This window comes from Aquila chrysaetos, chromosome 3 (genome assembly GCF_900496995.4).
Source record: "Aquila chrysaetos chrysaetos chromosome 3, bAquChr1.4, whole genome shotgun sequence".
NCBI lineage: Eukaryota > Metazoa > Chordata > Aves > Accipitriformes > Accipitridae > Aquila > Aquila chrysaetos.
The window spans coordinates 18525065-18537517 of record NC_044006.1 but is presented as its reverse complement, the minus strand read 5'-3'; the positions used below and the strand labels follow the sequence as shown (position 1 = coordinate 18537517).

At 37.8% G+C, this 12453-nt stretch overlaps 1 protein-coding gene across 3 annotated transcripts in view; it reads right to left on the bottom strand.

Moving 5' to 3' along the window:
• The window catches only part of BBS9 (Bardet-Biedl syndrome 9), a 329252-nt gene that overhangs the window by 187149 nt on the left and 129650 nt on the right, over nt 1-12453 (bottom strand). For all 3 annotated transcript variants that reach the window (XM_030007534.2, XM_030007536.2, XM_030007535.2), the window contains exon 20: nt 4992-5174. In XM_030007534.2, coding sequence (XP_029863394.1) covers nt 4992-5174 — 183 coding nt within the window. The remainder of the gene's footprint in view (nt 1-4991; nt 5175-12453) is intronic.

The window sequence follows — 12453 nt, the reverse complement described above, 5'->3', positions numbered from 1 at the left end:
TACAGAAATAACCTTATCTTTAATTTTGAGAACTTTCACTCAGTAAAGGATTCTTTCCACAAAAGGGTATTTTCTACGTTACTCAAGAACTCTACAGTAAAACCCATCTGGTATCATGCATAAAACCTAGCAGCTATCTAGTCTTTCCCAAGTGACTGATCTTTTCTTTTTCTGGTGATTTACATTCAGATCATCTTGTTACAGAAAGCACAGACACTTCTGATAGTAACTCCTATGATTCTTACTAGGCACTTCATGATTTTCTTCTGACACCATTTCTTTTTCATCACTGCCTTAATTATATTTTTCTACTTTATCTAATCAACACTGTAAAGTAGTAAATTTATAGTCACTAACTTAATTTAATTACACTAAATCATAGAGTCACTTTAAAATATGCATTTCACCCTCAGGCATTTTTTTCTTCTGAATTACAACTTCAATAAGAAATTAAGATCGAATACAGACATTTACTTGGTTGGTATGATTCCAAACATAAATAAAAAGAGATGAAAATGTACTACTTTGATGCCAGTTTACAGCTGTTACTATTAACTATAGTATCACAGAGGTCACTATAACAAGAAAGGGATGATTCTGAGCCATGAAGCACCTGTACGTCATTATTTGGTAACTTCATGAGAACTATGAAAATATTTATTCTTCAGTAAAGTTATTATTGATGGCCATACTGCTGACAGCCCTCCATCAGTCCTGAAGTTGGAATGTTAGTATTGACAGACATTTTTTCCCTTTGTAATATCTTAAACAAAGAAAACATTAATAGCTTAATGATCAGACAACTGAGCTATCAGTCAATCCAGACACCATGCAACCATTATATCAAAACTATCCTGTGTAGCATGAACCCTTTGAACCCTTTAAATTAGTCTGGACAAATTCCCTCCTTTCCCAAAAGGATTTCCTATTATAAACATAGGCTTTATCACAAACTCAGCATTTTTCAAATATCTTTTTCCATCCAGAGAACTCAGCTTGGTAAAGTATAATTACTGAAAAACACCCCTTAAAATGTTCTTTGCTTTTTTCATTTTTCAGATTTTATAGTACTTCACTCCCTGTTACAGCTAATAACAAATACACTACTCTTGCAGAACAGTCACTAACTCTCCTGAAAAAAGTGAATTGCATAATAAAACCTCTGATACATCATTAATATTATTACGGTGATCATGGATTCTTTTGTCCCCAAAAGCACTCTAAAATAGTTTTCTACCATGTATTTCAACAGATAGCAAAACACAGAACTCAAACCCAGTATCCATTTTAAAGTATTGTTTGCATGGAACTGTAACACTATGCTCTGAAATACTGATGATGTATACTTCCATATTTTGAATAGGGGTTTAATTTTAGTCCCACAGTAGCAAAGTACATTGGACAAAACTGCCCCTAACTTCCGTGTGAATAAGATTAACTTTTATTTGGTTTTGGCATCACTTTCTAAACGGTTTCATGAGCAGAAGGATTAGCTCATTTATCCCACTGGTCAAAAGCAGACACCTGAGAGATCTCATCCAATTTCTGGTGTTATACTTCTCAGACTGTGCAGAATTCGTAAAAGAATCGCTGAAAAAGGGGAATGTCCTTGTATTTCAAATACTAAACAAAAGCAACCCTTTTAGTCAGTTTAATCAAAGCAATACTATTTAGGTACTAGTTAGAAGTTTACTGCTGGAAATAAAATATGATGCCAAATATCTGTTACTCCCAGAAAATATGCACATTTGCAGTATTACCTCCACTATATCTTTGTAGACAAGAAAAAACAAATTTTACATGTTCTTAGACAGAAGTCTACAGCAACAGAAACCATTTAGCAGTCTGAGAAAAAATTGGTGATAATGGGAACACAAAACACCACTTTTGTATTTGCTAAATATCTAAGTGAAATGATTGCCACGTGTAGAAAACAAGATGCAATCTGTTCTAAATGGAATAGCATGTATGAGAATAATGTTGGTGTTATGGTCAGAGAAGCATTTCTTTTTATGGTAGCAGTATATTCTAAACATTCCCCTTCTATTAAAAAAGCACTTCCATAGTTTAATGCTCACAGGGCAGAAAATGTTCTGGAGATGTAGACTGCATCCAACCTGTCTTCTAACACATTCTCTCCAAATAAAAATGCAACAAGCCATTTGTTATGGGTCTGTGTGGCACATTCTTTTCGTAGCAGGGGATGGGCTGCAAGGGGTGGCTCCTGTGAGAAGCTGCTAGAAGCTTCCCCGGCTCCAAGTCGGACCTGCCGCTGGCCAAGGCCGAGCCCATCAGGGTCGGTGGTAGCGCCTCTGGGAGAACAGATTTAAGAAGGGGAACAGGCAGTGAGTGGGGGAATTGGAATGTGAGAGGAACACCGATGCAGATACCGAGGTCAGTGAAGAAGGAGAGGGAGGACAGAGCAGGTTGATGCCCCTGCAGCCCGTGGTGAGATGGCAGGCTGTGCCCCCCCAGCCCATGGAGGTGAGCGGGGGAGCAGAAGCCCACCTGCAGCCCGTGGAGGAGCCCACGCCGGAGCAGGGGGATGCCCCCCAAGATGGCCGTGACTCCATGGGAAAGCCCGCGCTGGAGCAGTCTGTGACTGAAGGTCGGCTCGCGGAAAGGACCCACGCCAGGGAAGTCTGTGAGGAACCGCAGCCCGCGGAAAGGACTCACGTTGGAGATGTTCGTGAAGGACTGTCTCCCGTGGGAGGGACCCCACGGTGGAGCAGGGGACGGGTGAGGAGTCCTCCCCCTGCGGAGGAAGGAGCGGCAGAGACAAGGTGTGGCGAGCTGACCCCAACCCCCGTCCCCTGTTCCCCTGCGCTGCCGCGGGGAGGAGGTGGAGAGAACCAGGAGTGGGGTTGAGGTGGGAAGGAGGGAGGGCTAGGGGGAAGGTGTTCTAAGGTTGGGTTTTACTTCCTAATATCCTTGTTCTGTTTTGACTTGTAGTAAATTAAATTGATTTTGTTTCCTTCCCCAAGCTGAGCCTCTTTTTCCCGTGACCATAAGCGGTGAGTGATCCCTCCCAGTCCTTGTCTCGACCCACGAGCCTTCCTTTATATTTTCTCCTCATCCCACTGTGGCTGGGGAGGGGGAAGTGAGCGAGCGGCAGCATGGTGCTTTGTTACCGGCTGGGCTTAAACCATGACACCATTGTGCAGAACTGTTTGAAGAGTAAATAAAAATTCTTCAGAGTACTTTCACCAGCGTTCCACTCAACTGCTTGCAAGGAAACCAGAACGCTAGCTAGGAGCTTCTGTCTATAAGTACTATTGGTACGTCAGAAGATTTTCCCCTTCCTGCCTAAACTTCTTAAATTGCATTCAGATTTCTGTGGTACCGTAACAACTTCAATATGGCACATATTTCCGTATTTTGTAAAGGTTTCATTTCCATTTCCACCTCCAGTTATTGCTGGTTTACATTTTTCATCCTGGCTGCTCTGCAGGATGTACATCTTTACAATATTTATGTGAGGTCTTACAGCTTTAACATTAGATATTGTTAACTACTATATCAAAACCACATTGAGATATATATGGAAGTGATATCCTGTGTTATAGGATACGCAACAGATTTCACCATGTTTTATCAAAATGTGTCAAAGCAATGCAATTCCTGATGGCAAAATAAAAGTGAGTCACACAAAAAATGGTTGTTTGGGCTTTTATGAGATTCATATGAACTTTCTTTCAATTCCATTCACGGGTACACATACTCCTCAGTTGTGGAGCTTGCTTTTTCAAGTTTAAATGAGGACCTAAAACAAATCTCGACAAAACCTTTTTGCTTTGCCTGCTAAGGGTCAATACCATGTAAAATGCCAAAACACTATCCACCCCCCAGCGGAAATTGCAGATGATCCTAGATTCACTTGGAAACCAGCACAAGCTTTCTAAATGGCCACAAACCATTGTAAGTATTCCAGGTATGTACCAAAATCTGGATTCACTGTACATTGCAAAAACCCTGTGCAAAGCATGAAAATTAAAATTAATGTGTACTTAGATAATTCTTATTTTTTATTCTATAGAAGTAATTTGTGAAAGGCTATGCAGTACACTTTATAGTTCAGATACCTAAAAGAAATGGTTGAGATGTATTAATGTCAGAGTTTATTTCTCTTCTAACTGTGGCACACTATCTTTAAGTACTTTATCCTAGAACCTAGTAAGAAGGCTGGACTTGAAACTAATTGAAACTAACTTGAAACTGGAGATCAACTCTAGTTGTTTTAAGTTTAGAACATGCCTTAATTCAACTAAAGCAGTGTTTAGCTGGGGACACCTTGGGTGAGGACAGAATACAGCATTATCTTTCATTACAGACCATTCTCCAAATTTTGCACACAATGTCACATAGTCGCGCTCACGAAATCAGAGCTGAATTTGCAAGATACCTACACAATGCAGGACTATCTAGAGCATGGTTTAGAGAATACAAGTACATTATCTATTCACAGTATTTTCTTTGTATAACTTTCATCCATTATATAAACCAATGTGCAAACACTGAAGACAAAGTATGGCAAATGCTTAATAGATTAAATATATTGTATTACTGTGTGTACATGTCTATATTTTATAGTTCTATTGGAGAGTGTGCATGTGAGTACACATGTATGTATATTATATAGCATTTATATTAGAGTCTTCAAAAACTTGGGGCTATTCTGTTTGTGCTAACAACTGGACAGAAGCTAAAACCAGCTAAACTTATGCAAGACACTCCTACTTGGCTTGATAAGTAAGGCTCAAGCAGATGTTAAGTGGTATCACCCATATCATCTCATGAAACATTCTATAATCTACTCCTATTTTCCCACTTTCCTGTGAAATCAATGTAGTTTGCATCAAACACCTACTTAATAAGGCTACTAAATCACTTCAAAGGACAGTCTTCAACAAAGTACATGGGGAAATACATGAATTTAAGCACTTAAAGCTCTGTCAATGAGCATTTTTTGAGCAGCTCTTACAGATTCTTACCAGCTCTTGTGTATCTTCTGCTAATGGCAAAAACGTAGCTTCCAGAATAGCAATTTGATCAGTGCTGAGCTTCTGCCACAGACTAATCAGCATAATCACCAGATGGGTGGCACTTTTCAACTTTGTGAATGCCTGGAATATGTTGGCTTGATTTTCTTCTGCTGCATCTGCTAGAGCTATTACCTGCAAAAATTACAGATGTCTGTTAAGTATAATTTTACCATCCATGAACACTCAACACTGAAATTACCTTTGGCACACTCTTGTTTTCCTTTAGAAGATCCTGAGGAATTCTGTTTTCCATAAACACAAACCACAGAGTACTAAATGAGTTACCATTTATCTAGATTTTTCTTTTGCATAGGCAATTTCAAGTCCATATGGCAACAGGATTAATCTATCTGGTACAATCAGTGTAGAAAGGATTCTGTTTAGAGCATATTCTTAAGGCATTCCTGAAATTGATCCCCATCATATCACATAATACATGGTAACAAACTAACTTGCAGGTTTATACCACACAAGACACTAATCCCTATATGACCAGCAAGCCTACTGTATTAATAAAAAACAATACATTGACTTTATGCAATTAAAAATGCAGTATATAATTATTTCCACATGAACATAACCACCATCTGTTATTTTATTAACTCTCGGGTCTCTCCAGATTTTGCACTAGTTGCTTCAGCTTTTATGCCAAAACATAAACATTATGGATCATGTATATGAAGGCAATACCACTTTAACTGCCAGACATTATGAAAGAGTTTGCAAAATAAAATAAAATGGCAGATTCACTTCTAAGTTGGTAAGATAATTTTGCTGAGTACTTCAAGATGGGGAAAAACAGAAGAGCTATTATATGATATTCTACTCAGTTGTAGAAATAACTTGTCATTGTATATAATACTGTCCACTCACAGCATTACAAAAATTGGTATTTTGAAAAATATTGCTATAAATGCTTTCTTTCTTGAAATACAATGTTTAGACATTTTCCACCACTGGTGAAAAGTGAAGATGACAGTGATTTCAATATGCAATTACTATCATTTCAATATGACAACAAGAGATTTTCCACTGTATTTGCACTGAATTACTTCAACTAAAGGAAAGGAACAAAGGTTAGGGGTTTATCCTGGGGAAGCACAACTTACAAGACCTGTTCTCTTGAATGCCATTACATCTTCATGTTGTCTGAATAATACTTGGCCTACAGCAGCGCCGATTATCTTCACTGTCATTTAAATCAACACAAAGCACCTCCCTCAACCACTTTCTCCTTCTGTTTATCTGCAAAATGGGGTAATAGGTGCTTGACTGGAGTTGTGGAAAGCCTCACAGAAATGCAGTTAAAGTGTAATTAGTATTACAACAGAATTTACAACGTTAAACTTGTAGAGCTTGATCCAATAATATTTGGCAACAGAGAGAAAACGAAAATACTATATGATGCATCTTCAGCTGGGAAACAAAGCCAACCAGCTGTTAGCATTTGGTGGAGGAAAACTATTTTTAATCTGCAACACTGGCATTAGAGATGTGTGTGTGTTCCCTCCAAGCTCCCATGTGACTGGGAAGATAAAGAAAACAGAATTTTAGGGAACTATAAATATGAAACATTTCAAACAAAACGTGTTGATAGCTTTTGGTTTAGATTTTAAAATGCAATGTTTCCAAATAAAATGGAGAACCCACAGGACACTCAATGAGTCCAAACACTACATAAATCAGAGCCAAGTAACTAAACAAAACAACAAAAAAAAGCTCAGCTAACCAGGCAAAGGAGAAGTGAGAGATTAATCCCAAATAGTGAAAACCAACACGACATACTTTGGCTGGAGGAGGGTAATGGTATCACAGACACATCATCTGATGTAATCGTGCCCGCATTCAGTTTGCTCAGACAAAAGCCCTGATGTTTTTCAAACCTTGTGTTCGGCACAAGGTGGAGTTCTATATTGCAGTTATTTTTCAACAGAGTTGTGCGTGACAAAGCTACATGATAAACGCAACACTACATAGTACCCTACATCAGTAGCATCTGACCAGTGTAACCAGTAACTGTATGCACAACACAGCTTCATCTTTCTGAGGAGACAAGCAACAACAGTAGACAAGTTCTCCTCAGTCTGACAGTGCCCTTCACCTTTCCTGTTCAATATGAGCATCTGAGAATTTGGGGAAGAAAAATATTCTAAGATGAATTTTACACACTGATGACAATCATCAGTACGCTTCCTATAATACCATTACTGGATGGGACAGTGCAATGGATAAATTCAGAATTCCTGGAATTTGGAATACAGGCAAGTTATCTGTATCCTATTACAGATAATGCTCAGCTAATATCAATTTTGCTAAAGAAGCAGGCAAATACAGTTGCACTTGTGCGACAACTACCTGAACCCCACTTACACAACAAAGGTAAAAGACACCTTCTAGACTGAGTCATTAATGAACTTCTAGGTGGTCTCTCATGCTATGCTATATTTCAACTTACACTGTACTGTATAGCTCAGAGGTATAAATCACATAGAGAAGTAACTGACATGGTCTTTTACCTTAAGAATCCTTCATTTCAGAATTGGCTTTCTTTCTATTTTATAACCATGAACAAAGGAGATGCTCACCTTCTCAGAGGCTATAGATGTAAAACAAATATCCCAGTCCTCCCAAACAACACCTCATGTACCAAGCCTATAAGCTATTCTGAAAGCAGCTTCACAAAAAAAACTAAAAAAGTACAACTGTTAAAAAAGTTTGTCTTTGGTACAAAATTTTACAGTTCTGAAGGCACAATAATACAAGACAAATATTATACCAGGGACACGCCTAAGTTTGTAAAGGAGAAGCGCAGTCTTGGAGTGTTACAGGTCACTGAAACATACAGCAATTAACTCGTTATATGACAGCTTATACACAAGTTCTACTTTACACTTGCAGAGAAACCAAAGAGGGAAAAAAACATTTCTAAGTACTAATTATTATGTAAATAGATGAAGAAGTGACCTAATAGAGCTTTCTCAGATCTGGACTATTCAGGATAATACAATATTAATTACCATACTATAATGTAGGCACACACAATCACCGACATTTTTAAAAAGCCTACACCACAGACAGAAAAAGGTTGTCAAAACAGCACCCTTTGAGATATGCTGAGAACAGAAAGCCAAGGCAACACAGAAAGCAGCTGGAAGGGACTAAAAATAACTTTGACAATACATGGTTCCACAGTAAATACTTAACATGAAGGGAAAACAAGAAATCACTCCTCACAGAGGAAAACTACTCTAAACATCTCCCAGGACATCAGCTATAAATTTTAGAAGTGTTCTGTGGTTCCTCATTGAAACACTTGCAGAATTTAAGGATGAGTAAGTTTTAAAAACATGACATTCACATTTTTAATTCTTTTACTTTCACCTGTACATTATGTCTAGTTGTATTTTACAATAGTTGAGGGATCCTGAAGAGACTAGGATCTCAGTTTGCAACTATTTTCATGGGATAGGTGGAAAAATATATTGCAACTGGCAGTCCCAAGTGTAGCTTAGATGCAAAGATTTTTAGACAAACTGCAAACTATCAAGTAAAAAGTCCATTTATACTGCATAAGGCCTATCATTGCCTAGTTAACGTTTTTCTTTCTCTTTCTTTAGTATCACAAAGCTTTCAAACAAAGAAAACTAAAAATAAGGTTTTCAAACTTTCTTTCTAAAAGCAATGGAGAAAGGAAAGTGGCTGATGCAGGAAAGATTTAAGAGGTGCTGGAATGGGTTGAAAGTACAGTATCGAATATATATTTTTACAACTCATCAAAACTTGCTTTTCATTTACATCCTTTTATGCGGACACATATTTAGCTAACGGTCGCAAGAGCATTCCAGACACCTTTAGAAGACCTTGAACAGAATAGACAAGAAGACAAAAAAAAGAAAGATGCCAATTAGAAGAACACAGGTGCGCATTCCACGATAAAGGGAACTTGGCACAAAGAACCTCAATTTGGCAGTTTATCTTGACCAATTAGACTGAGAGAAGTTTCGCATGTTTTAGTTGGTATAACCAATTATGTCCTATGTTTATGTGCGTGTACAGAGTTAGTATAACCAATTATATCTTATGTTTATGCGCGTGTACAGTGTTGATATAACCAATCATATTTCATGCTTGTGCGCGTGTACAGTGACTTTGCAGAATATGTGACTATAAGTATGTGTGTGTTTTAGCAATAAAGTGTCGTCTATTGTCTGCTCTCAAGATTACAGGTGTCCGTCTACTTCAATCTCCTCAAATGGTGACCCCGACGTGATTGCGGGCCGACAAAACGCTGGAATTGCTGGAAGTGTGTCCGGAGGAGACTCCAGCCGAACAATCGTCTAGCCAGTTGGACTGAGCGGACAACCTTCTCCCGGGAGATCAATCACCCTGCTCGTTTGGAAGTAAGGTGAGCGGCTAGAAGGATTAAAATGGGTGCCCAGATGTCTGTGGAAGAAGGGGCAATTGTACAAACACCATTGGGACTGAAGACTTCACAGGTTTTACACCATATTCTAAAATGGAGGACAGGAAATGTGGCTGACAATTTGTTTTTCTTTTTTTAAAACAGCCAAGAAAAACATAACTGTTCACCACTGGTGAAACTTTAGCCAACTAGTCTGACTGTCACCTAGTTCTATCACACTGGGTTCAGCTTCCAGTAAATTTGAAGTATCTTCACTTTTAGCAGAAATCAAGTTTGAAGAGAACAGAAGTTTGGCATTTAAGGAACACAGAATCTCTTTACTTTTCATCCACAGCACTTACGAGCAAGCCTTCTATGCAAAATTTGTTAAAATATGAAAAATAACATCAGAAATGTAATTATTCTCAAATGGACACAGAGATGATGAATTATCAAGGCTATTATGTACTCCACAGTAAATTAATCCATAATCAAAGCCTTTATACCTGGTTTTAAAAGAGCCATTCTGTACACAATTATACAAGCAAAAACAGAGATCACAAGCTCACAGGTCTCTTCTGGCAATCTTTCTTATGGAATACTTTATTGCAAGGTAGTTAATTGATCCGACCCCTTCCAACTATTTTTAAACAAAATTAGATCTTCATAAAGCAGGATTTTAATGCATATAAAGCAGAAAAAATAGAGATCTGAGAAATGCTAGGATGACTGCTTGTTCATTCCCATTGCAACAGGTCATTTACTACTACTCTATTTCACACTTTCCCCCATTCACTCATTTTAGAGAAGGAAATACAACTCAGTTACTAAATCTATAACAAGGTCTAACAGAATTATTTTTTTTTTGGTTTTCAGAAGTCTCCATCACATATCCTCGTTCACATAGAACATGTAAGCATTTGAAGTCAAGTATTTTCTTCTTTACAAGCCCCTTTGTTTACCTTGCACACATGACACACAGACACATACAAAACACCAGCAAAGCAAACATTTAAGACAGGTAAGACAACATAAGTGATAATATCAATTTAATTAATAAAATCCTGAATATCCCTTATTCTTGGAGTAAACTTTTTTTTTTTAGGGGCAATTCTCAAAGTAGTTTACAAAGTAACAAAACAGTGATTAGCAGCCTGATCCCCTGTGCAGACCATCTCACTCAGCAACCATTGTGTGCACAGCTTTTGACAGGTGACTAAAGCTTTATGGAATGCAGGCAAAGATATCCATGTCAGAGAGAGATCTTTATCAAACACTCCATCACCAGAAAGAATAACCAGGTCAGTTCCGCAAGGGAGCACTTCTAAACGCTGTGGTGTTCCCACAGCGCTGCAATGGGTACGTGAGAGGGCACGTTGGGATTAAGTACCTCCGGCCAGAATTATCTAACCCTTGTAAGAATGCTTCAGCTAGTGCTAACCATGACCGCAGTTTTTAAAACTGTGGCATAGGCCCACCATGATGACAACAAAGCATCAATTCACTAGGCACCAAATACTCAACTTTCAAGTGAAGCTCAACATGACCTCAATCTGAGAAGACAGCAGAGACAAAAGACATTGCAGCATGACGACCCATGCTTTATCTGCATGCACCCAGCTACCTCCTGAAATTCTATTGCCTCACTTGACAAACGTGAAATTATTGATCATCACAAGTAACTACTATAGCAATCTGTGCCTCTGGAAACTAGAATAGTCAGATTAAGGAAATGCTCAAGGTTGCAAGGGAAGTTGTGTGATTTTGTTTTCTTCTATGTTATTTCCATGACAGAATCATCATTAACAGCTCTACTGCACCTTTCTAAATTGAAATTTGCCACAAAGCACTATCATCTACAAGCACAACAAAGGTTACAGGTTAAGATGGCAGTTAAACACTCTTGTAAGATCCAAATGCATGTTCAGAATCCTCTTTTGAGACTTCACATATATTAAACCTGTGTCTTACCTCCACAAACTAAAGTGATATAGTGGATTATTATCATGGAGAGTCACGCTGCATCATTTATTTAGTTTTTAGAACTAGTGACAACAATGTTAATAAGAAAATCTTTTGGGATAAAGTAACTATCATTTCAGCTACACAGAGTCATAGTAGTATGAATATGGTCAGTTCAAAAGGAAAGAGATCTCTACTCTTTTCATTTTTCTGCTTTAGAACACTCAATAAGAAAACAGGCTATTACTTTGTCTTCACAAGTGTCTCTTCCCCCAGCTTTTATCTATACCACTATACTCTTAACTAGAAATTGTTTTAAAAATTACAGCAAAATGTTTAGTGGGTTCAGAATCCCAGGCACCTGAGTGCACTATCCAAAAGTACTTGATGGTTAATACATGTAAACTCAAATTAAAAGCCTGATATATTGATGTTACCCTGCTCTGTAGGGAATTTCTATTTTGTCTGGACTAAGTATTTAAACAAGCTATGACAGTAAAATCCAAGCATGAAGACCACCTGGTTAGCTCTACTTTAAATGGGTACAATCTAATCAAAAGAAGAAGTTTCATATTCCTCTTCATACGCATAAACCAATTTTGAAAATTTTTCTGTCTTAGCAATACTAAAGTAGTGGCAAAAACCTGCTTGTTTACATCACTGTTGCCAGTTTACTGGTTTTATTTAAATACATCTTAGTGTTGTATACTGCTACCTATCATTATCTGAGAGCTTCCTTGTTTAAATCCATGGTAACAGAAAAGAAGAATTCCTGTTGTGTCTGGTGTTCCATCTGCAGTAAGGATTACAGTTAGGATTATTTTAACTTGATTAATATACTTTTCTCTATTTGCTTGTTTGTTTTTTTTTCAAAGGGGTTTAACATTTTTGAGAAGCCAGATAAATTAATATGGTCAATATGAAGAATACGTAGAAAAAAATTATTTAAATACCTGACACTCGACCTCCTCTTGATAGCCTATCCATGAGTAAATATTGCAGCCAGTTTTGCATGTGAGTAATTGCTTGTTATTTGGTACAGCTATT